Source organism: Pipistrellus kuhlii, unplaced genomic scaffold (genome assembly GCF_014108245.1).
Source record: "Pipistrellus kuhlii isolate mPipKuh1 unplaced genomic scaffold, mPipKuh1.p scaffold_m20_p_2, whole genome shotgun sequence".
Taxonomy (NCBI): domain Eukaryota; kingdom Metazoa; phylum Chordata; class Mammalia; order Chiroptera; family Vespertilionidae; genus Pipistrellus; species Pipistrellus kuhlii.
This window is the reverse complement of record NW_023425515.1, coordinates 136,488,949-136,515,545: the sequence shown is the minus strand read 5'-3', so window position 1 is coordinate 136,515,545 and position 26,597 is coordinate 136,488,949. Positions and strand designations below refer to the sequence as shown.

The 26,597-nt window shown below is 40.2% G+C and overlaps 1 protein-coding gene across 1 annotated transcript; it reads right to left on the bottom strand.

Moving 5' to 3' along the window:
• Positions 1-348: 348 nt before the first annotated feature.
• CTBS (chitobiase) lies at positions 349-24,082 on the bottom strand. The gene is made up of 7 exons (XM_036443730.2): positions 23,853-24,082; positions 18,688-18,826; positions 17,970-18,178; positions 7,766-7,937; positions 6,114-6,211; positions 5,509-5,670; positions 349-677 (listed from the first exon to the last, which is right to left on the bottom strand). The coding sequence occupies exons 1-7, from the start codon at positions 24,030-24,032 to the stop codon at positions 486-488; spliced, it is 1,152 nt and encodes a 383-aa protein (XP_036299623.1). The 5' UTR covers positions 24,033-24,082; the 3' UTR covers positions 349-485.
• Between the last annotated feature and the right edge of the window lie 2,515 nt (positions 24,083-26,597).

The window sequence follows — 26,597 nt, the reverse complement described above, 5'->3', positions numbered from 1 at the left end:
CCTCCCCTGTAGGCCTGGTCCCTCCTATTGGCTCAGTCACCCCTAAATGCCCACACCTGCCAGCCCAGTCGCCCCCAACTGTCCTCTCCTGCTGGCTTGATCCCTCACAACTGCCCTCCCCTGCTGGCTAAATTGTGGTGGCCATCTTGTCACCACATGGGGGTGGCCATCTTGTGACCATTTGGGGGCACCATCTTGTGTGAAGGTGTGAGGGTGATATTTGCATATTACCTCTTTATTATATAGGATAGTAAATACATTTGTTTCTTACCTTTATGTTTCCAGACACTGAAATATATATCTATATTTATTATCTACATAATTTATAATTCCACATACAAAGCATCACTTTATCTGTTTTATTAATATACTAATAAGTAACATATACAGCCATATGACAAAAATGCATAAATTTTCATCTCTTCAAGAAACTATATCTGTTTGTACAGATCTTTTTCAAATCTTAGTAGTTTGACAAAAGATGTTCACAGCTTTGGTTTTAAGGCTTCCCACATTTCTTCTGTTTGCTGTTTGGCTACAGCATCTCCAGAGTAGTCAAGACAGTTTGCATTCCACATGCCAATGCCCCGTAAGCCCCAGGTTTGTATATATGCTGTCTTTAAAGAAATGCTCTTCGGATTATCATACCACACTTGATGAAAATGGCCAGCAGGGTCCTATACAAATAAATGAAAGTGGAAATTTTACGTATTCAGTGCAATAAGAGGGAAAACATTTCTAAATTTCAAGGATTCAAAAAGGATACAATCCTACCTAATAAAAGAGTAATATGCAAATTAACCACCACTCGCTACACCCACAAGCCACTCCCAACAGCCACGCCCACCAAACAGAGTGAGTATGCAAATTAACCTCAACTAAGATGGCTGCCGCCACAGAGAGCAGGAGGGAGGCTTGGGTTTCCCCCACAATAGAGGGAGCCAAGCTTTTCACACATCCTGGCGGGTCCAGGCCTCCACTCAAGGGTACTAAGTTTCAATTATAGAAGATAAATCCCAAGAAAAATGATGCAACCACGGAGCTGGTAAGAGCAGGCTAGGGTTCCCATGGTGACAGAGGAAGCTAAATTTTTCACCTGTCCTGGCTGACCTAGGCCTCCACTCCAGGCTACAAAGTTTCAATTGTAGAAGATAAATATATCCCAGATACTAGGGCCTCCACTTGGTCACCAGGGGGCATGGCCAGCCTGCAAACCATCACAGGCCCCTCGCCCAGGCCACCCCATGCTCCAAGGGAACCCCCACTCTGATCTGGCAAACCAGTTGGCCCCCACCCATGCACCAGACCTCTATCCTATCTAATAAATGAGTAATATGCAGATTGACTATTGCTCCAACACACAAGATGGCTGCCCCCTTGTGGTTAAAGATCCTGCCCCCATGTGGACACATTATGGCCACCACAAATGGCCAGTGGGGGAGGGCAGTTGGGGGGGACCAGGCCTGCAAGGGAGGGCAGTTGGGGGCAATCAACCCTGCAGGGGAGGGCAGTTAGGGGTGACCAGGCCGGCAGAGGAGGGAAGTTGGGGGCAAAGAGAATGGCAGGGGGGCAGTTAGACATCAATCAGGCTGGCAGGGCAATGGTAGGGGGTGATCAGGCTGGCAGGTGTAAGTGGTTAGGGGCAATCAGGAAGGCAGTTGGGAACCAGCAGTCCTGGATTAGAGAGGGTGCAGGCTGGGCTGAGGGATACTACACCCCGCTCCATATCTCCCCCCCCCCCCACCATGCACGAATTTCATGCACTGGGCCTCTAGTGAAATAATAAAAATGTAAGGGCACATCACCTTCTGGCACTATGATTGCATGGCTCTGTATGTGATACTTGGTAGATATCATTGCTTGTGGCATTTTTACAATGGCAGAGATTATACAAATAGGCCTCCTAATAGCTTCCATTTAAGGTCTTCTCATGCCCTAAGATTCCTTCTTTGCCCTGATCTGATGATTATCAACCAATATGTATATCTGAGTCACTTGTGGAGTTTTTAAGAGTACAGATTTCAGTTAATTTGTTTGACTGAATTAAAACCTTCCAGGACTAGTGCTCTGATATGTATTTGTTTGTTTTTGTTCTGTGTTCCTTTAGGTAATTGTGATATTCAGGCGAGGCTAAGGAGGATCGCTGCTGTGGTTCTCTGATACCAGCTTATACACTTTTTTATATTCCCTACAGTTTCTAGAAGCATGCCTAGTTAGGACCTCAACAGATGCTTTTGTTTATGATGCATTAGTTAAATCAAGAGGAATGGCAATAGGCAAGGAAAGTAACTTCTTTTCTAAGTCTTACTGAATTGATCTAAGAGCCTGTAAGGTCTGGACTCCATGGGTGCCTTATGCACACATCTGATGAAAACCATAAACTAGAAAGTGGCCACCACAAATGGCCAGTGGGGGAGGGCAGTTGGGGGGGACCAGGCCTGCAAGGGAGGGCAGTTGGGGGCAATCAACCCTGCAGGGGAGGGCAGTTAAGGGTGAAGTCCTATCTTGTGAAGTCCTTCTCCCCATAACACATGTCTCTAGCACTGACAGTCTTTCTCTCTTAGAAGGTATATCATTTATTAAATAAAGGAGAGAGAAAATGAGCAGATCTAGGCAAAAGGGTAAAAGAAGGGGGGAAATAGGAGGTAAAAATAGAATGACCTGTGGTTAAAAATAATTTACTGATTTTATTTACATCTTGGGAAAATTTTAAAGGCAGTTTTCAACTAAATCAATGCTGATAACTTTTTTTTAAACAATATATTTTATTGATTTTTTTACAGGGAGGAAGGGAGAGAGATAGAGAGTTAGAAACGTCAATGAGAGAGAAACATTGATCAGCTGCCTCCTGCACACTTCCCACTGGGTATATGCCTGCAACCAAGGTACATGCCCTTGACTGGAATCAAACCCGGGACTCTTGAGTCCACAGGTGGACGCTCTATCCACTGAGAAAAACTGGCTAGGGCGCAATTATTTAAAAAAATAAATAAATTTTAGGCAGAGGGAGGGAGGGAAGGAGGGAGACATCAATGTGAGAAACACTGACTAATTGTTTCCTGCACACTCCCCAACCAGAGATCAAATCCACAACCTGAGTATGTGTCCTGACTGGAAACCAAACCCACACCTTTTTGTGCACAAGATAACATTCCAACTGACTGAGCCACACTGGCCAGGACATGCACTGTAATTCTCAACCAGACTGTCCCTTTTCTTAGAGGTGCGGGGGGAGCTCAAGATTGGTTTATACATTTTTTAAAAATGATAGCACCACTGAAATTAGAATAGTCTCCTAAAATAACTTCTTTGAAGGACAATAGTCACTGGTAAATAAATAAGCTATGGTGTATTGAAGTATAATAGATTACTTACAAGCATGTCTTATACTATATCTTATATTCTGTACTTTCAGATATTTAGATCTAGTAACATTTGTAATTCACAATTAAAAGACAACTAGAAGAACTTGTACCTAAATATAGAAATATTTATTTTTGAAGATTTAGGAGCAAATCCAAATACCTTTGAATTTGCCATCATTCTAACTAGTACTTTGAGCCTTTTTGACACTGTTAAGAAATTTCAAGTGCCTCAAAATAGTGAAGAATCGCCGAAACCAGTTTGGCTTAGTGGATAGAGTGTTGGTCTGCAGACTGAAAGGTCTCAGGTTGGATTCTGGTCAAGGGCATGTACATTGGTTGAGGGCACATCCCCAATGGGGGTGTGCAGGAGACAGCTGGTCGATATCTCTCTCACCTATGTTTCTAGCTCTCTATCCCTCTCCCTTCCTCTCTGTTAAAAAAAAAAAAAAAAAAAAAAAAAACCAATAAAATATATTTTAAAAAAATAGTGAAGGATCAAAGGATGAAAAACTGAATGCATGTAGGAGTGATATATGCATGATTCAGGCATAAATGCTTTAAAAAATATTGAGTAGCAAGATGAAGCAGCTATTGCCGAGTAGCATAAAAAAGAGGAGACTCTCTTCAGTCACATCAGAAACTTGATTTTGGTTGTTGCTAATTTTACAATCAACAAAAAGAGGAACAAAAGCAGTATGACTAGATTGTTGTCTAAAGTGCCATGGAATTAATGGTCTTCAAGGCTCTTCAGAATGTATTCTGAATTTTGAGATCTAAAAGAATGTGTCTTCTTATTCATTACAGAAAAAAAAGACAGATTCAAAACACTACATCACAGCATCAACTATTATTCTGCATTACATATTTCTAAATTATGTGTAATTGGTTAATGCAGTCTTTACAAGACATATCCTTGAAACACTCTTCCCCCTCCATGTTCCTAAGAGTGTTAGGAACAAGGTTCTATGTTTTAAAAAATGACGTATGTACTGCAGCACTTCTCAAATCCTTTCTTATAATATACATTTTAAATCTCCAGGAGGGACATACAGTATGCATTGTTTTCCAAATTTATTTGGCCAGTGTGTGTGTGTGTGTGTGTGTGTGTGTGTGTGTGTGAGTGTGTGTGAGTGTGTGTGTGATGTGTGAAATATTAACAGTTTCTAGAACAAGGTTCTATAAATACTGTTTGGCAAAGGCAAGGTTACAGTATACCAAAGCTTAATTACTAGGTATGCACACTAGACTCTAAAGTTTAGAAAACTCTACAGTAAAGTTTTCTACATAGTCAATATATAGGCATGTATAGATATAAATCCATTATAATTTGTTAAATATGTATGTTTGCAATCATTTTTTTAAAAAAGGTTATCAGACCATTAGTTAAAAATAGATATTCTTACTGGAATTAATTTACATCATATCTTTTTAGGGCTTCTTTTACAGTAATAATCCAAAGTGAAGTCAAAACTAGTACGTAGGTTTTTGAGGTATGAAAAGTTATTATGCTAAAGGTAAAGTATGAAAAATATAACTTTTCTTTGCCTCTTTGGTATTGCAATTCCTATTTATTAAACACTACCTGACAGAATTGCTTATCATTCACTCCATTTCTTCATGTCTCTGTAATATTTTTAGTTTCTAATTTTAACATTGTTTTTCATTGGTCTCATATCATATAGTTTGACTGTGAAATAAATTTGAAATGATGTCATTTTCCATTGTAAAGTCCATGATGGCATTTCTTGTTCTCAGCCTCATTCCTTCCTGCATAGGAGCCTCTCAGTCTCTATCTACTTTGAAATGGAGGTTTCCAGTCTATTTTTTCCCAAAGCTTATTAGAAATCACTGTCTTCATACATATTTGTCAGCTATTCAGGAAATCCTGTTTGTGATATGCATGTTTTTATTATACCACCTACAATGACAAGTGGCCACTGTGACCATAACTTGAATTGCTCACCAGGCAAGTAAAGTTCCTGATTAAACAGATTCAAAGACAAGTTTACTACTAGAAACAGCAGTCAATATGTTTACCTAAAAGAATACTGATAGAACTCTCCATATCAAACAGGTAATTATGAAAATATGCAATTATAAAAACTAATAGAAATAAATGCCTATAACTTGTGAAAAGTCTTACTTTATAGTTATAATATGGAGACTTCTGATTTTCATCCCATAGGATTCCAGAAAGAGAACTCTTTACTTGCTTCATAATTATTTTATAGGGCACCTGACGTCCTGCAGCATCACTACATGGAGCTCCCCGGAAAGGGACTTTTGCAATGGTACAAACATGATCCTAGAAATGCAAAAATGTTCATGTTAGAAAGTATCACTTAAGTATATGTTAAGAATTAAATCAGAAAATATACTGAAAACTATTTATTAGAAAAAATGTATATTATATAGATATTCTGATTATATAGTATGAAAATTAAATTTCATTATTAAATGAAAACATAGGACATTCAGAAACTTTCATGGGATTGAATATTTAAAAATAAAACCTTTCCTTTTTAGTCTCAAACTATATTTCAGAAATTCTAAAGTTTATATACTCTATATATAGAAGAGTTGGTAAATTCTAAATATAGTATTATATATTATATATTATATATTATATATTATATATTATATTTATATATTATATATTATATATTATATATTATATATTATATATTATATATTACAGCAAGATCTAAAAATACTAAAGAAATTACATGAGAAATGAGTTCTTCTTACCTCTGATAGAGTCAGGCAGGTATAATCATAACCATACCAGGGAAGACCCATTACGAGTTTCTTAGGGTTAATGCCCATCTTGATGTAGTCATCATAAGCTAATCAAATAGGGAGAGAAAAAGCATATTTTCCCCTTCATATATCTACTAATATATTTATTCAAGCCTTGCAGCATCTAAGTTTATAAAACAGGTACATTTCTGCAAAAAACTAATACTGTACTATGGATCCCTTTTTGCCCAATGCTGAAAAATGTGTATTTCCACTAAGAGAAGTTCTAAAATTATGTAGAATGTTAAATAAATTTGCTACTTTTCATAACGTTTGAAGTTATAGTATATCATTCAATAGCCAAGAAAGGGGTGGGTTATGCATCATTTCTGAAACATATTTGATTATGAAACTTTTTTCTTTATTTTCTAAAGTTTTACATATGTCTCTGTTTTCCCCACTTGACACCGCCCCCCTTCATCCCCAACCTGGGGCAAGCCCCCACAGCCTCAGTGTCTGTGTCCATTGGCTATGCTAATATGCATGCATACAAGTCCTTTGGTTGCTCTCTAACCAACCCTGCCTTGCCATTTGTCTCTGGATATATTCTTGTTCATCAAGATTATGAAACTTTTATTGATAGAGCACAGTTATCATCTCTTCCATGAAATACAGTTTGGGAAGATTATATTAAATTATAACAGAATCAAATTATTTGTCAAATTGTTAATTATCTGTCCAAACAACTAGGGGTGCTAAAATGAGGCCAGGTTCTAAGGTTTTACCTATATATGAAAAAGAAATAATTTTTTAACTTATTAACCAATCAACAAATCAGTGCCAACTATCTGAGAAAAATTTCACTTGAGTCCATAAGATAGTAAGCAACCTTTGATTCAATGGTTGATGGGATATAAACCAATTCAAACTTTGGAAAGGATAATGCATATGAATGACAGGTCAGAAATACTCTTACTTGTGATGCTATACAAGCATACCCTCCTTGTTGTACCTCAAAGATGTTGCTTATTTGGCAACCTGATGACAGACTCTACACCCACAAAATGATTATGACTTCCTTTATTGCAATATTCACTTTATTGCTGAGGTCTAAAACCAAATCTATAATATCTCCTAGGTATGTATATAATTTGTAATACAGCATGTACTAATAGTTAATGTCAAATGAGATAAAGCTAATCATATCCATCATGTGTAGAAAATATTCACATCATAACTATCTTTGCTATTAAATTAAATTATTTAACATTGGTTATTTCAACAAAAAATATCTTGCTAAGTTCTAGAATAAAAAATATATTTTTATGTAATTTTGAGAGAAGTGTGCTGACTTGAAATTAAAACATTTGCTTGAGTTTCAACTATGTAATTCTTCATAGTTGTACAATCAAGATAACACCCTTAATCTCATGTGCAATAGATGATTAATAAATAACATACTTATTTAGAATATTTTTAGAAGAATTAAATGAAAACCTTAAAATTTTTTGTAAACTTTAAAGCTCTCCAAATTAACATTTTTCATGTTTCAAGAAAGCATGGAAAAGGTATACAAATGCCTTGGAAATACTAAAATAATACTTAGTATTTGAGGTTATGGAATTAATATTAGCAATAAATGATTATTTGGTATGTCTTACCAGTTATTGTCTGATTATAGGGAGCATTGGCTGCTGCAGTACATTCTGACCAGATCTGACTTTGTTCATCGTAAGACATCACAAAGAGAAAGTCACAAGCATCTGCAATTCCAGTATAATTATAGCACCTTCTGTCTATGCACTTTGGAGACCAAGCTACATCAAAGGTTACCTGTGGAGAAACGCAAACCATTTTATATAACAGGATCAAATATGTATATTTTGTTAGATGTTTTGTTGATTACATATTCTCATCTAATGCTATCTAAGAAAACAGAACTGCTTTCATATATGAATGTAGAGTCTGACACATAGGAAACTAGAAAAGTTCTAAGAAACATATATATTTTTTTGCCTACATGGATTGATCCAGACATATATTTGGACAATATTTTGGACACATATTTGGATAATGGACCTATATTTGCAACCAGATTTATTTGAACATATACAATTTCAAGAGCAGTGAACTGTGTAAAAGGGAAGTTTTAACTCAAATGTCTTCAAAGGTTAGATTGGAAACTCAACAAATTGAAAGAAACAGGTATAATGACAGTATGGTGTGATGGGAAAGCAATTGGAAAATAAAATCAGCACACTAAAATAATTAAATACAAAAGTTTCTTAAAAATTACCCAGACTGCCTGACTGGTATGGCTCAATGGTTGAGCATTAACCTATGAACCAGGAGATCAGGGTTCGATTCCCAGTCAGAACACATACCCAGGTTATAGGTTTGATCCCCAGTAGGGAGTGTGCAGGAAGCAGCCAATCAATTATTCTCTCTCATCATTGATGTTTCTATCTTTCCATCTCCCTTCCTCTCTGGAATCAATACAAATATGTATTATAATTATGCAGGATACATTGGTCAGTCATATGTTGGTACAAGCTGACTGGCCTAGAAGTAGGAACCCCTGATTTACAATTACATTATTAAAGAATAGTGGTGTTTTATAGCTACAGGTAAAGATAACCAACCAGAAATGAATAAATCACTTAAATTGTCCAATTTTATGGAAATATTCCAATAAAACTTGAGTGATAAATTATCTTTCATTTTGAATGGTGAGCCAATCTTCTACAACAAGTCTGTTTGCCTTAACCAAGTAATAATAAGCCTTATATGTGTGCAAATATTCTAAGGTTTCATTAAAAGTTCTTATTTAGGCTCTCAGTAAACCCACTGATTCATTATTACAAATGATTGAGATACTTTAGTTAAAATTTTTATACTTTGGCCAATTTATTCTACTATTAATATTTTTAAGACTTTCTCAAAGTTCTCTCAATAATTCTCTGGATATTAACACTAAAGGAAGCTCTACAAAAAAACAAAAACAAACCTTATAGGTTATAAGGCAAAATTTTACTTCTTTGACCCTGCTTTATTGCTGCTTCCTATTATAAAATGGGAGCTATACTATTTTAAATATATTTCAAATTCATTTTGTAAGTCTTTACCTCTCTCCTAAGCATTAATAGTATTTTCACCTGGATTTCATAGTTAACCTCATATTTTTGAGAAGGCAATATTAATATTTTAGACAAATCAAGACTTTGGTTCTAGTGTTGGCTCTGTATAACTAGGTCTGTGTAATTTAAAACATCTAAATCTGTGTTCCTACCTATAAATATAAGGATGTAGAAAGAACTCTTCAGGAGCATTTCTAGCTCTTCAATTCTCAGACCAAAATTCTATAAAATTTCATATTTCCCCCAAAACAAATTTCTCCTTCCAGGCTCTATTTTTGCCTCTCTTTCTCCTCTCTCCTCTCTCTCCCTCCCTACCTCCCTTTCTCTTCTCCCTCTCCTCTCCTCCCTCCTCCTCCCCTCCCCTCCCCTCCCCTCCCCTCCCCTCTCCTCTCCTCCCTCTCTCTCTCTCTCTCTCTCTCTCTCTCTCTCTCTCTCTCTCCAACACTTGCTGAGTGTTAGGGTTATGCCATCATCCCAATCCAAACCATAAATCCTATTATTGTATTATTGGGGTAGTCCTTACTGGTCTCTTTTTCTCCTCTAGAAATTTTTATATACTGCTATACAATATTCTTCTCTAAGCACTTTCTACACATGTAACCTGTTACTTACAGAATAAAATGCATACTTTTAAGTCTGATATTCTTGACTTTCCACAATCTGGTCTATCTTGGCAACTGTCCTTACCACTAATCTACCTAATATGAATTTGACCTAGAAGCCCAAATTGTTCAACTTGCCCCTCAAAGATGGAAATAGTCCTGCTGCTCAATCTCTTCCTCCTTGACTCTCACTATAGCTTAATCAAGCACTAGCAAACAGGTTACTGTTTTTCACTCACCAATCCTAAATCTTACTAATAAAAGCCTAAGTAGTGGTCACGCCATGATGCCCTCGGGCTGGGCTTGACACTGCCTGCACGGCATAGCGCCTGCCTGGAAGGCCTGCCTCCACAAGGGGGTCCCGCCACCTCCTGGCTCCTCGCAGCAAGGCCTGCTTGGGGATCCAGAGAGGCTGTCCTGTGGGCCCACCTTCAGGCTCCACATGGTGCAGAGGCAGGAACCTGGCTCCGGCCTACCTCTGTGGGGCAATCCATTAAGGAGCCCTGGATGGTTGGGTGGGGTCTACTTCTTTGAGGCGATCGATCGCCAGGCTTCCGCACTGTGACAGGCCACAGGCTGCCCCCCCCCCAAGTGCACAAATTTTGTGCACCGGGCCCCTAGTTTATCAATAAAAGCAATGTAAAGAATCTGGGGAGCCCTGGCCAGTTTTGTTCAGTGGTTAGAACATTGGTTCTTGGACCAAAGGGTTAGGAGTTCGATTCCCAGTCAAGGGCATGTACTTCCTCCCTTCCACTCTGTCTAAAAGTCAGTGGAAAAACATATCTTTGGGTGGTGATTACAAAAAAACACTTAAAAACAACAACACCTGATTATTAAAGTAAATGAAACCATTAAAAAAAAATGATGGTTAAGTCTTTGATAGCAAAGTATGTGAGGAGAGGAATCTGGTGGCCGGCATACCAGTTATTTGCTATTCTTGGTATAAATTGTACTAATCTGAAAAGCTGATTTCCACACAGATCAATCCTTATATCATTTATTAATTTCTCAATAATTCTCAAATGCCCGTTGACCAAATGTACCAGAATCACCTTGTACAACTTGATAAAAAAAATAGTTCCTAGGCTCTATCCTAGATCTACTGAACCAATCACTGGGGATATTTTTAACAAGTACTCCCAGGTAATTCTGAGATAGGTTTAGAATTATTGGTTAATATTACTTACATAAAACATAACAAAATATATTTTACATACTATATATAAAACAAATATTTTCTAGTTAACTTAATTTTTAAAATTTTGAAAGGCAGGTATCATTCACTCACTTGATAAACAATTTTTAAACATTGTGTTAGACATGTTCAAAGGAGCTGGTCCCTGTCTTCAAAAAAGCACTGTCTAGGCTTAACATTCTTTTTAGTTTTGTTGAGGTATAATTGACAAATAACATTGTATTGAAATAATATATTTAGTGTACAACATGATGATTTGATATGCATATATATTATCAGAAGTATTCCACTATCAAGTAACTAACACATCCATCACCTCACATATTTGCTTTATTGATGATAGCATTTAAGTTCCACTTTATAAGCAACTTTCATTTATACAATACTAGAGGCCTAGTTCACAAAATTCGTGCACTGGAGGGGGGGGATCCTCAGGAGGACCTGTGCCCTCTCTGAGTCTGGGAGCCCTTGGGGGATGTCTGCCTGCCAGCTTACTGGTAGGTCCACTTCCCGGCAGTCAGACATCCCTCTCAAATCCAGGAACCTTGCTCCTTAACACCCACCTGCTCACTGCTCCTTAAAGCTAGGCTAGCACTGCCGGGCAGATGGGAGAGGCTCCCACCACTACCGCTACAATCGCCAGCTGTGAGCCCAGCTTCTGGCTGAGCAGCGCTCCCCTAGTGGGAGTGTACTGACCACCAGGGGGCAGCTCCTGCATTGAGTGTCTGTCCCCTGGTGGTCTGTGCACATCATACTGACTGGTCATTCTGGTCACTCCACCGTAACAGTCACTTAGGCTTTTATTATCGAGAAGATGGCATCATCAACTATAGTCAACATGTTATATACCCTGTTTCCCCGAAAATAAGACAATGTCTTATATTTTTTCTCCCAAAGTTGAGCTAGGTCTTATTTTCAGGGGATGTCTTATCTTTCCATGCGCTAGGTCTTATTTTCGGAGGATGTCTTATTTTTGAGGAAACACAGTAGTAATCCCCAGACTTTATTCACTTTATATATGGAAGTTTACACCTTAAAAAAAAAACCACAACATTTTATTGATTTTCTTACAGAGAGGAAGGGAGAAGGATAGAGAGTTCGAAACATTGATGAGAGAGAAATACCAATCAGCTGCCTCCTACACACCCCCTCCTAGAGATGTGCCTACAACCAAGGTACATGCCCTTGACCAGAATTGAACTTGGGACCCTTGAGTTCGCAAGCCGACGCTCTAGCCACTGAGCCAAACCAATTAGGGCAGTTTACACCCTTTTACCAGACTCTTCTTATTCCTCCCAGACCTTAGCAACCACCTACTCTTGGTTTCTGAGTTCAAATTGTTTCTTTAAGATTCCACACCTAAGTGATACCATGCAGTAATTGCCTTTATCTGTCTGGCATATTTCCCTGAGCAGAATTCAATTTAGGTTATTCAAGTAGTGTCACTAATTGCAACATTTCCTTCCTTTTTCCTTTTTGAGGAGAAACATCAAATTGCTGTTCCACCATCTATGCATTCATTGGTTGATTCTCAAATACACCCTGATGGGGACCCAACCTGCAATCCCGGTGCATCTGGCTACAACCAACTGTGGTACCTGGCTAAGGCTTTCCTTCTTTTTAAAATCTAGATAATATTTCTCTCTCTCTGTAATCATATTTTCTTATCCATTTATCTGTTGACACTTAAGCTATTTTCATCTTTGCTCTTATGAATAATGCTGCAATAAACATGGGAGTATAGCTATTTCTTTGAGAGAGTGTCTTTGTTTTCTTTTAATTTCTTGAGAAACTAATTTTTTGTGGTGGTTGTACCAGTTTGCATTCCTACCAATAAATAACAAGGTTGTATGTTTATTGGAATTTATCCATTTCTTCTAAGTAATCTAATTTGTTGGTATATAATTATTCATAGTAGATTCTTATGACCCTTAGGATGTCTGCTTTATCAGTTGTAATGCCTCTTCTTTCATTACTAATTTTCATTATATAGAGATCTTTTTTTAGTCTAACTAAAAAGGTTGTCAATTTTATCCTTCAGAACACCTCAGCTTTTAGTTTCATTAATTTTTTCTGTTGTCTTTATAGTCTATTTCATTTATTTCCACTCTGATAATTATTTCCTTCTTCTACTAACTTTGAGCTTCATTCGTCCTTTTTCTAGTTTTTTTGAAGTGTAAAGTTGGGTTATGAGGGCTTTCTTCTTAATGTAGGTATTTATCAGATTAAACTTCCCTCTTAGAATTGCTTTTGCTGCATCCCATGATTTTTAGCATGTTGTATTCTCTTTCATTTGTCTCAAGATGCTTTTATTTCTGTTTTGATTTCTTCTTTGACCATTGGTTGTCCAGTAGCATACTGTTTAATTTGTGAGTTTTCCAGTTTTCTTCTTATAAGCATAAAGAAGTCTTTTCTATCAAGGTTATAATTTACATATTAACTTCCCTCATCTCCTGGCAGATAGTTAACAATCTAATAAGTAACCAGACTGGCAAACATTCCTGAAGAAGAAATAGTTTGTCCCATTCCCCAACAGACATCCCATCCTCCTCCTTATTGTGCTGCTTTTCTCAGATAAGACATACAAGCTAGAATGTGAAGCCACGCCTCTCAGTCAATCCGGGTAGGATGCACTAACCCCCCAGGGAAGGAATAAAAGGAGAGCAGAATCCTCACTGTGTGCACCTGCCCTCCACGTTGCTGCTGCATTGCACCCTACTGCGCAGAAGTAAACTTGCCTTGCCTATCCGCTTTCCTGGGTTTGTCTCATTTCCGCAACAACGTTGACAAGTGTTTCTAACATTCTTATGGTTGATTTCTAGTTTCACACCATTGTGGTCAGAAAAGATACTTGATAAAATTTCAGTCCTCTAAACATTTTAAGATGCGTTTTGTGGCTTAACATATGCTCTCTTCTGGAAAATGTTGCATGTGCACTTGAGAAGATGTGTATTTTGTCTGTTAGGTCACTTTCCTCTAATACAGTTATTTTTAACCAGTGTACTGCAAGAATTTTTAAAACATGCAACACCTGATTATTTAGTCAGGGGCACTCACCTCTTTTCCCCTAGATTGCTAAATAAAAAATGACAACAGCCAACACAACAATAGCCTTCTAGCATGAATGCCCTGTCTTGAACCATAAATATATAGATCATATTATACAGCTGCATCTGATTGGTTAGTTCTTGGTACCAGAAATCCTGATATACAAATATAGGCACGTGTTTTTTTTAAAAGTCACTTTGGAACAAAAAGGGTAGATAATTACTATAAATTTTTTTAACAAATCAATCAAAATTATACCTATTTTTCTGTCAGGTTGGCAAAAATCTATTTTTTGGTGTGCTACAGAGTTTTAGTAGTTAGTTTATGTGTGCCATGAGATGAAAAGGGCTGGAAATTGCTGCTGTAACATGTAGTTATTGAAGTCTCCATAGTGATTGTCTGCATAACTTATCTGTTACTAGAGCTAGCTAAATATTGATGGGGAAGGAAGCAAAGGGGGAGACATTGTTGAGCATATTCAGCTGGGAAGCAGAGGCCTGTTTGCCTCACCAGGGAGCTATAGCTTCACACTCCCCACCAGGAGCCACCAGTCCATTGCCCAAAGATCTCTGGGGAAAGGGATAGAACAAAGGGGAAGTAAAAACATGGGCAATAAAATCAAAATGGCACAGTGGAAGGTGTTCAGCCACAGAAGCTTGTAAGTCTGGAAAAAAGATCATTGACTAGGGGTGGACCCCAATACAAGCCCGAGAAAGTTTGGGAAGCTAATTGGTTATTTTGTTAGTTTCTTAAATATATTTTTATTGATTTCAGAAAGGGAGGGAGGGAGGGAGGGAGGGAGGGAGGGAGGGAGGGAGGGAGAGAGAGAGAGAGAGAGAGAGAGAGAGAGAGAGAGAGAGAGAGAGAGAGAGAGAGAGAGAGAGAGAGAGAGAAGAAGAAGAGAGAGAGAAACATCAATGATGAGAAAGAATCATTGTTTGGCTGCCTCCTGCATTCCCCACACTGGTTATTAAGCCCACAACTCAGGCGTGTGCCCTGACCCAGAATCAACTGGGACCTCTAGGTTCATAGGTCAGTGCTCAACCACTGAACCATACCAGCCAGGCTAATTGATTATTTTGAATAAGTTTCTGGTTCCTCCCAAGCCTAAGAATACATAATTTCAGATGAGCAAAGAAGTTCTCTCTCTCCCTCAGTGACATGCACTTGTCCGATTCATTCTTGTTCTCCCCCGCCTGGATACAAATGATGACCAAGCAGATCTAGTTGCCATCCGGCCTGAGGCAGACTATGCAGGCTCCCAAGGATTATGAAACAGGAACTCAATATTTGGCTTTTCCTTTGGCCCTGCTGAAGACATGGTTGGACTTTTTCAATGATGCGATGAAGGGAGATTGGACATGGGAAGCCAGGAGGAGAACTCTTTTTAAATTGCACCACAAATAAACCATGACATCACAATTTCTGACATGTGGATCTTTGAAATGATTTTCTCAAGATCCCATGAAAGAGTCGTTTTCTCACTGACAACATATCCACTGCTTAAATTGGAGTATAGAAGTCCCCTGTTATTATAGAACTAGAGGCCCAATGCAAGAAATTTGTGCAAGAGCAGGCCTTCCTTCCCCCAGCTGCCAGCACCGGCTTCCTTCTGGCACCGGGACCTGGGCTTCTCTCACTGCCCCCGGCTTCCTCCGGAAGGTCATTAGGAAGGACGTCCGGTCTAATTAGCATATTACACTTTTATTATTAGAGATTGCTGTCTATTGCTTCCTTCAAATATGTTAGCATTTGCTTGATATATCTGGGTGCTCCAATGTTGGATGCATAAATATTTATAACATATTTTGGTCCATTTGATGTGTCTCATAAGTTCCTTAAGCTATCTGCAGTCTTTTTCATCCTTTTTTCTTTTTACTGCTCTAATTACATGTAATTCTCTACCTTTATGTTTATTGATCCTTTCTTCTGCTTGGTAGTTTTTTATTGAAACTTTCTGGTGAATCTTTTAGTTCTGTTATTGTTATTCTTCATTTCTATGATTTCTGTTTAGTATTTTTTAATGTTTTCTATCTCTTTGTTGAAATTCTCATTTTGTTTAGACATTGCTCTCCTGATTCAGTGAGCCATGTTATGACTATTATTTTGAGTTCACTATGGAGTAAATCACTTACCTCACTTTCATTAAAGTCTTTTTTTTATAATGTTTGACCTTGTTATTTTGTTTGGGGACTGGGGAGGTTTGCAGTCACTACTAGAAGTGTGCTAATTAGAAGTCAGAGCCTCTGGCAGCAACTTTATGCAGTCAAACCCAAAAAAAGACAAGGACAGTGATCAGCAAACCACGGCTTGTGAGCCACATGCGACTCTTTGGCCCCCTGAGTGTTTTAAAACCACTTCTTTAAAATAGACTAGCCCAGACAGAAAACCAACTTCTGCGCATGGGCCACGAAGTTTCAATTGCACTGTACATGCGCACCCGCACATGGTATTTTGTGGAAGAGCCGCACTCAAGGAGCCAAAGAGCTGCATGTGGCTCCTGAGCCGCCATTTGCCGACCACCGAACTAGAAGACACATTGTTTTTTTGCCTGCTCTTTCTGCGCTGAGCCTATGGGGGAGGAGGAAGAAAATACCCATTACAAGTGCTCAAGTGCCTTGGGAACCTTTTCTTCGTTAGCTACCATCCTCTGGCTTTCAGAGCTGGGCTTGGGGGGCCATCCCTCAGGTGGGAGCCTTAAAAATTGGTGCATTCCAAACCCTTCCTTCCTCAGAGAGAAGCTGCAGTTTGGGTTCCCTCCCTATTAAATGGTGCTGTGTCAGGAGTGGGGTTTATGGCAAGAGTGTGTCTCACCCTTTCCTAACCATTTCAATGTTATTTTCTCAGGTGCTAGATATGTAGGCACTCAGTTAGGTCCTGGACATCTCTCTGAGGAAATTGTTCCCTTTGCAGCTGTACATTTCATGTGTCCATTTCAGGTGGAAAATTCAGGAGTTTCCTGTCTTCATTTGGTCTAGAATCTCCAAGCCTAGTAGTTCTTAACCATAATCACCTGTGAAACTCGTAAAAAAATAAAAATAAAAATAAAAAAATGGACTCTTGGCTCACTTAAACTGTGTGAAGAGTAATCCCTGGGAGTGAGTTCCAGTGTGTGTATGTGTGTATGTATGTGTGTGTGTGTGTGTGTTTATAACTAGGTTTGAGAATTACTAATCTGGGGCCACATTATCCTTTGTTACCCATACGTTACCTGGCAAGATGCCCTGTGCTATGACCTGCTCTAATCACACTCATGATGACAGAGGGGAAGCACTCTGCCTTTTGTCATATCTCTGACTGATTCTATGGAGTCAGTCCTTTGAGCCTTAATGGGCCTTGGGTGCTTTACAAAGTGATTCAGTCAGTGGAGCAGCTGTATTAATAGTACCTCTACACTAAGGCAGGAGCTGTCTGTGTCCTGCACAGGAGAAAGCAGGGCCTAACCAACAGCCCTTCCTGATTCTTTCTGATCCCTTTGCCTAGCTAATATTTCTATTCCTGTTGCAAGGTTAGAAGATGGTGCAATCCTTGTTGTATCTTGATGTACATAGAGAACAGACTTATCATCTTAAAATTCTGTAAAACTTTTAAAATTGCATGCACATAAGCATAACCAATGGACACAAAACACTGAGGGGGTGAGGGCATGTATGGGAGTGAGGTGGGGGCAGCCAATGGTAAGATATGTACACATATAATATCTTAATAAAAAAATGAAAAATAAAATAAAATCCCCAAAGTTCCAGAATATTTCTTAGGATATAAATGCTGAACTTTTTTCTACTCAATTACTGCAAAATGAATTCTATTAATTATACCTTCATGCATACATCTTAATAAGGAAATTTAGGGATTCCCCCAAAAAAGTCAAAGGAATTTTTACCTGTGATCCCTCAATTTCACGATGGAAAGTATCTGTAGTTTCTTTGGCCAAAGCAGTTAAGGCATCATATTCAGGTGATAAAAAATTAACTTCTTGCTCTATGTCTATATTAATTCCATCCATATATTGTGTTTTGGCCAAATTAACTTGTTGAGCTATCCAGGATGTTCTGAAATGAGGATTAATGATATCCTTTAAGGACACATCTCCTGTGAAATCAATACACACATTTTGTTCATATATGCTTTTCACAGTCTAATGACATTTACTTCACAACCCCATTCCGAAGAGATCAAACTATCCTTTAAACATCTCATTATTTTGGAACTCTAAGCACCCAATTTAAGTCTTCCAAATGAATAAATAATATACCAAAGTAATAAAAAGTTATTATTACTCATTCATCTCCAAAGTAACTGTTATGAATAATTAATAAAATCATTCTCAAAGTAGAAGCAGAAATTGTGGACCATGACTAGCTAAGGTCATCATGCTAAATAGGGGTCACATTTTTCTCAAAATGATGCAGTGGTTTATTTAATTCTTTAATAATATTTGTATTTGTGAAATGAATTACATAGTATGTAAGAGTTTAAGATGCTAAAAAAAAATATGCCCGATGAACATGAAAAGGGAATTTTTTGGATAGTAGGAATAGGAAATGATGCACGTAAACTTACCAATTGTCTGGACACATCTGGGAAAAACTGGCACTCACCTTTCAGCACTACTCTGGCTTCTTTTGAATGAGCATAGCACATAAGTTCTGAGTCATATTTTCCAAAAAGTGCCACAGTTGTAATCTGTGACCAGTCATAAGATGTCCAAGTTTTGTCACCAACATCAAACACAAAGACCTGTCAGGACAACAGGGATAAGCAAGTGCCATCAATTAAGCTCAGAAGAGTGGCATGCCAACATTAAACATCAAAGGTATGCTAGGCACTGGGGGCACTGAAAGTACAAGAGTGAAAAAGACATCAGGTCAGGGTCCCCATATAATCGGTGGCAGGGGAAATGTGCCAGCCTGGAAAGTAGCTAGGAGGAGATAGCAGCAAGTGTCAAGGCCTAGAGGCAGAGAGAGCTTGGTGGTTGTGTAACTAAATACTGAGTATGACTCTCACCTAGAATTTGTTTGTTGTTGTTGTTGTTGTTGTTTTGTTTTGTTTTTTGGGGTGTTTGTTTTACTTCTGACCTCCAGAACTGTTGGGGGGGGGGGGAGTGTTGTTTTAAGACAGAGTTTGTGTTAATTTGTTATAGTGACAATAAGAAACTAATACATTTAAACCACATTTTTGCTTCAGAATTGTTACAAAATTGAGTTAAACATTACATAGTATGTAAGAGTTTAAGATGCTAAAAAAAAATTAGAGTTTTTTTAAAGTCCCTCATATCAGACGAATTAGAAGAGCAGAGAAGTGAAATTGTCCTGTTGATGAACGATGATGTGTCACTTAGAATTGAGATTGCGACAGCAGGGACAAACCAGAGAGTGGCAGGAAGGATTAAATCATAAAAGACCTTGAAAGCCCTCTTGAGAAATTAGTATTTTATCCTGAGGGAGAGCGTTTAAAGGAGGAGTCTCACATTTATACTTTAGGTCTTCATTTACTATATGTATGCAATTTCAGAAAATCCCTTCAGCTGAAGCGGAAATGGATTCAAGAGAGGCTAAAACTGGAGAATGTCAATAGGGAAGCTGTTGGAAGAATATAGGCAGAGATGTTAGTGACCTCAACTAATGCTGTGGAGCAGCAAAGGTGAGATTAATGAACAGATCCAAAAGATCCTAAGGAAGCAAAATTTACAGGACCTTGTGATAATTTGAATGAGTAAGGCAAGAGAAAAAGAGGAGGTTGATAACCCTCAAGTTTCTGGCTGTTGTAGGTGGAGCCATAGATACTGCATTTCTTTCTTAAAAAAAATTTTTTTTAAATATATATATATTCCAGATAGGAAGGGAGAAGGAGAGAGAGATAGAAACATCAATAGTGAGAATAATTGATCAGCTGCCTCCTGCATGTCACCCACTGGGGATCAGTTCCAAAACTTGGGCACATGCCCAGACTGAGAATTACACCAGGACCTCCTGGTTCATAAGTCAATGCTCAATCACTGAGCCGTACTGGCCAGGTCATACTGCAATTCTATGAATGATTTTTAGGGCACCTGACTTCTTAGAATAGTACTCAAGTTAAATTCTGAAGTAGGTGATGTTATGTTTCTCCAGTATTTTTACCCCACAGATAATTCTAAAAGCACAGAAGGCTCACTGATTACTATTACTTTATCCCAAATAAGGTGTTAATTGATTCAGCAAATACTTACTAAATTCCATCCAGTAAGGTATAGGAAGAGCATATTGCTAGGCATTAGTGACAAAGGGGTTAAAAAGAAAGAACAGGCCGAAACCAGTTTGGCTCAATGGATAGAGCGTCGGCTTGGGAACTGAAAGGTCCTGGGTTCGATTCTGGTCAAGGGCATGTACCTTGGTTGCGGGCATATCCCCAGTAGGGGGTGTGCAAGAGGCAGCTGATCAATGACTCTCTCTCATCAATGTTTCTAACTCTCTGTCTCTCTCCCTTCCTCTCTGTACAAAATCAATAAATATATATATTTTTTAAAAATATCAATAAATAAATAGAAAGAACAGGTCCTTTATTTAAGTACAATTGTGGTAAGGGCTACATGGAAATGCCGAGGCCCATGGTAGCATATAAAGGGACCTGCTTCCCTACTTGGGCAGGAAAATTTCACTGAGAACTACACACTTAGGAAAGGACTGAAACCTGGGGAATGACCTAGACTAGGGGTGTCGAACTCAATCAGAGAAGGGGCCAAAATCTAAAATCCAGCCTAAATCGCCGGCCAAATGGTTTACTGAACAGTCATAAACTGTCATTGTGATGGAAACGCAGCGGAGTACAGTGATGACAGCGCGGTGCGGGCCACATTGCAAGGCCTGGCGGGACGGATTTGGCCCACGGGCCTTGTGTTTGACACATGTGATCTAGACAGAATGGAGGAGACATACCTATGGACAAAAAAAAAAAAAAAAAAGCATTCTCAGCAGAGGAAAGAAAAGAGTGCAAAGGTTTCAATCCCTCAAGAGAATTTGGAATTTATGGAACCAAAAGAAAGTCAATGTGGCTAGAACACAAGATCCTGTAAGTACAGTGGTGCCTCGCATAAATAACGCCTCGCACAGCGAACGCTGCACACAACGAACTTCATTTCATGATTCATACAACGAACTTCGTTTCACACAACGAAGTCGCCCGAGCTTCCACGACTGCTTCGCCCGAGCTTCCACGATCGCTGCCGATGTATTGCATCCTTCCGCGCAGGCACTGCAGGCAGTCGTTAGTCACTGCGCTTAACTTAAGCACGTATCACGGCAATCGTTCTTCATTACGAATTAAATCACGCACGTATCACGGCAGTCGTCCTTTTAAGTTAAACTCAATATTTTTTTTATATCATGATGTATCTAAATAAAAATAACAAAAAATTTATCTTTTTTTATGTCATCTTAGCATATTTTATGCTACAGAACGAATTATTTTTTTTAACATGTATTGTTATGGGAAAACGCGTTTCACATAACGAACTTTTCGCATAACAAACTTGCTCCTGGAACAAATTAAGTTCGTTGTGTGAGGCACCACTGTATATGGAATCAGATGGATCTAGTAAGGTGGCAAGATCAAGTAAAACTTTGGAGACCAGGAGGATTTTGTATTTTATCCTGAGATCAGTGGGAAACCATTAGAGTATCTTAAGCAGGGGTGGGGCCTAAGATGTGCATCCTATCTAATAAAGAGGGAATATGCTAATTGACCATCACTCTGTCGCAAAGATGGCAGCACCCAGAGCCAATAAGGAGGGCATATGTTACTTGACTGTCCTGCCCTCAAAGATGGCGGCACCAACAGCCACAAGATGGCGGTGCCCATTCCTCTCAGCCCCTTTGGGGGCAGGCGCATGGCAAGGCTGGGCCTGTCCCAGGTGGGCCTGGCCGCTCCATGCACTTGCCTCTGGAGCCCCTCAGTCTCCTCAGCCCCCCAGCTGCTCAGGGCCGGCTTCAGGTGCAGGCCAGCCTTAAATGGAGCTGCCCAGCCGCCCAGGGCCGCCCAAGGCTTAGGTAACCAGAGCCAGGCAAGGCTTGTGCTGCCGGCAGTGGCAGCAGTAGAGATATGATGGGGTGTTGCCTTCTCCTGATCGCTGGGTCACCTCCTGTCCCTGAGGGCTCCTAGACTGTGAGAGGGGTCAGGCAGAGCTGAGGAGACCCCCCCTTCAATAAATGAACTTTCATGCACCTAGTACAGAATAAGAGAGAGGAAGAGAAGGATATCCTATCCTATATAATAAAAGCCCTCTCCCTTCCTCTCTCTGACATTCAAAAAATAAAAAATGTAAAATTGAACAGCTCATTGTTTTTAGATTCATATATCCATCACAAAACTTAACCCTTTGATTCTGATAATTAAAATTGAATTTGTTAAAAAAAAAATACTGAAGGCTTGTGATATAATAAAAATCCTAAAAAAGAAAAAAAAAAGATAGCTGGATGAACCAATTGAAAATGCAAGGAGAATAAAGCTAAGTAGTCTAGTCTTGGGGTTTGAAAAACATAGAAAAGATCAGTAGAAAAAAAGACCATTTAATGTGAACATAAAAATGAACACAATTTTAACGTGCTTGCATAATTGGTTCCCAAATGCTCACAGACACTGTCTAACCTGCTACGAGGTATTGTTGCTACAACAAGTCTTTCCGATGACAGGTTTCCATACCAGGTTCTCCATCAGTAACACGTTTACCACTTTTATTTTTTTCTTCTAAACAATGTATACGTGTTTGTTTTTATTGGCATTGAGCTGTCACGGCCTCAAACTTAACCTGCTAGTCTAAGAACTGGCAATGGCCCCTACGTTACAAAACAGTGCTCTCTGGACTAAGCCTTTCCACCGCTCTGATGTCCAATTCCCTGTGCAGTCATCAAACTCCAGGCCATCAGGTTGTTTTCATGTTGCCTCTGAAACAGTCTGATTAAAGTTGTCAAAGGCCTTACAAATGGTTAGGTGAGTAGAAGGAAAATTCACTGAAAGACCTAGTTTTACTCCCCTTCCTTGGTGGGTTTTGAAGTGCCTAAAGGAAAGGGGTGGTTGGTAGAGAAAGAAAGGTAAGTAAAACGTCTGCTCTCCAATGCACTGCTGGAGTGCAGAGACTCAAACTGAACCCTCATATTCCCTCCCCACTACCCCCGCCCCCTCTCTCTCTCTCCTTCGTTCTTGTTAATCCTCACCTGAGGATATTTTTCTATTGATTCTGAGGGAGAGTGGAAGAAAGAGGAAAAGAGAGAGAACATCTAAGTGAGAGAAGCACACACTGATCGGTTGCCTCCTGCACGCCCACCCCTCCCCCGCCCCCCATGGGCTGGGGAGAAGCCTGCAACCAAGGTGCTGGCCCTTGGCCAGGACTGAACCAGGACCCTTGTTCCCCAGGCCGATGATCTGTCCACTGGACCCAACAGGTGAGGTTTGAATCCTCATTCTCTTGAAAACCACGGGGTCTTGCTGTATAGCGAACATCTCATTATCCTAGCTTCTTGCTTGAAGCCCTGCAAGCGACACAGCCGGATAATGAAAAGAGCTGGTGTTTGGATTCAGGTCTGGGTTTGCATACTTGCTGTGAGACGTGGAAGGAATTACTCAATCTCCCTGAGCTTCCTCATCTAAAGGATGAAGGAAATCCAGAACTAGAAAGGTCCTGGCAAGTCAGTGGTCCAATTGCTTTCAGCTCCCGCACCACCTCTTTTTAGGGCTCAGTTCCATCTAACGTCTCTCGGAGGACCCCGAGGGGCAGGCGAGGGGCTCCTACCTCGAAGTCAGGGCGGCGGCGGACGGGCTGGCACAGCGCCGGGTCCCGGCACGGACAGTCCGCCCCGGCCCCGAGCGGCCGCAGCAGCAGCAGCAGCAGCCACAGCAGCGGGGCGACCCCGGGGGCGCTGCTCCGCGGGTGGCCCAGGGGGCGCGGGAGGCAGCGCGACGCTCTGGACATGCCGGTGGGTCACCGCCCAGAGGGTTCCGGGTGCCAGGCCGGGGGCGGGGCCTGCAGCGAGGTTCAGGAGGGTTGGGAGGGCGGGGCTCCCGGTGGGCGGGGCTCCCAGTGGGAAGGGGCGGGGCTGGGTGCCTGGGCAGCGTGGAGTAGGAAGGCCGCTGTGAAAGGTGAGCCAGTGCTCCTGGTCACAGGTGACCAGTTGACTCAAGTAACTATCATCTCTACCTTTTATGTCCCCACCAGCACTCTGCAGCTCTTAGCGGTTTGTGCACTCCTGGTGAGTCTGCTGGGGGAAGGGTCCCCCAGAATGGAGAAGTAGCGGCTCTTGGAAAGGAAGGAAGAGCAGCAACGGGGTTGGAATGGCCCAAAGATTTTTTTAAAAATATATTTTATTGATTTTTTACAGAGAGGAAGAGAGAGGGATAGAGAGCTAGAAATATCGATGCGAGAGAGTCATCGATCAAGCTGCCTCTTGCACACCTCCTACTGGGGATGTGCTCGCAACCAAGGTACATGCCTTTGACCGGAATCGAACCCGGGACCTTTTAGTCCACAAGCCGACGCTCTATCCACTGAGCCAAACCGGCCTCGGCTGGCCCAAAGATTTTTAAGATACAGACATCCCTTCTGAGTTAGGTTCTGGAGCCTCAAGAGAGGTGCCTCAGAAAAATAAGGTTCAAGAGTGTGTGTGAGTGTGTGTGTGTGTGTGTGTGTGTGTGTGTGTGTGTGTGTGTGGGTGGGGGGGGAGGGAAGGATTTCTGAAAAGAAGGGGAATTAGGTGAAAGCTGCTTAAGAAGCAGGTAGAATGATAGATTTTTTTTTTCCCCTCCAGCCTGTGTCTGTAGGCAGCTGCCCCTTCCCACCTAGGCTGAAGTTTTGAGGTTTAATTTTCTGAAGAGAGAAAAATCTCTAGGAAGTGCTTGGGAGCTATTCCTAAAAGGGGAGATAAGGGACTGTGTGCCTGGATTAAAGATATTGACATTGGGGCTCTCCACAAACTATATGCCAGATCGCTCCATACTGAAATTCAAAGTCAAGAGAGGGACCCACCCACTCAGAGCTTTCTCCCTTATCACTTTTTATCTTTTTTATTTTTTTTATCATGGACAGCAAACAAGAAAACATGATGATACAAAGGGAAGAGGCCTAGCCATCAGAAAGAGGGATATGGAAGAAACAGACACTGCAGGGTGAACACTTTTTAAAATTCCCAGTAATATTCCTGGGAGGTTAAGAGAATATGTAGCCTCTATAGTAGGGGTGTCGAACTCAATCAGAGAAGGGGCCAAAATCTAAAATCCAGCCTAAATCGCGGGCCGAATGGTTTACTGAACAGTCATAAACTGTCATTGTGATGGAAACGCAGCGGAGTGCAGTGATGACAGCGTGGTGCGGGCCACATTGCAAGGCCTGGCGGGACGGATTTGGCCCGCGGGCCTTGTGTTTGACACGTGTTCTATAGGATGAAATAAAAACAGGGGTGCTGCCGAAACTGGTTTGGCTCAGTGGATAGAGCGTCAGCCCGTGGACTGAAAGGTCCCAGGTTCGATTCTGGTCAAGGGCATGTGCCATGGTTGCGGGCTCATCCCCAGTAGGGGGTGTGCAGGAGGCAGCTGGTGGATGACTCTTTCTCATCGACGTTTCTAACTCTCTATCCCTCTCTGTAAAAAATCAATAAAATATATTTTTAAAAAACAAAAACGGGGTGGTGGGTAAATTGGGTTTGGAAAATTAGAAGGTAGTACAAGTGAGTGGAGGGTGGGGCGCTCACAAAAGATTTGAGGGAAATAGAGCAAAATGCTCTTCAAAGAGAAAGATAAGAAAATTGGAAGAGCAGTGAAGAGGGGAAGAAATCAAGTAATTCAATAAAAACTTTCAGGACTGAAGGACATGAGTTTTCAGAATAAAAGAGCAAAGAACAGACCTAAGAATTTCCAGAGAGGGAAAGAAGTCACGTAGGGTAGAGAATGAGAATGCCATCAGATTTTTCAACAGCAGTACCTGAAGCTCAGGCAATGAAACAATCATTTGAAATTCTAAAAGAATACGACTCCACTTGAAATTCTGCCAAATTATCAGTCACGTGGGAAAGTCATGCAACCTTTCAAAGTATAACCTATAATTCACTTTCCCAAGAAATTACTATAGAATGTGACTCACCAAAACAAAGAAAGAGGAGTAAAGGGGATACAGAAAAAGAAGATCTAAAATAGGAGCGAGAAGATGTAAATAGCCACCAACCTTCCCCTCCCCTGAAAGACGATGCATTCTCATAACAACTGCGGAGCATCACAGAGCGCTTCAGACTGGATCCTACTGGAGAATTTGTAAATTAAATGCAGAACCACCCCTCAGCAGCCATCTTCTCTCCAGAGTGAACACACCGTCAAGATGTAAGTCAGGGAAAACATCTTTTTATTAATGAGATACACAATAATGGTAGTGTAAGGGCTGAGAATGATTGATAAGCTCATAAGGTAGTATATTCTTAATGTGAATGGTTTCACTAGCTATCTTTTAACCAACAAGGAAAGAGCCTTCTGATTCCCACAGTTTCAGACTATT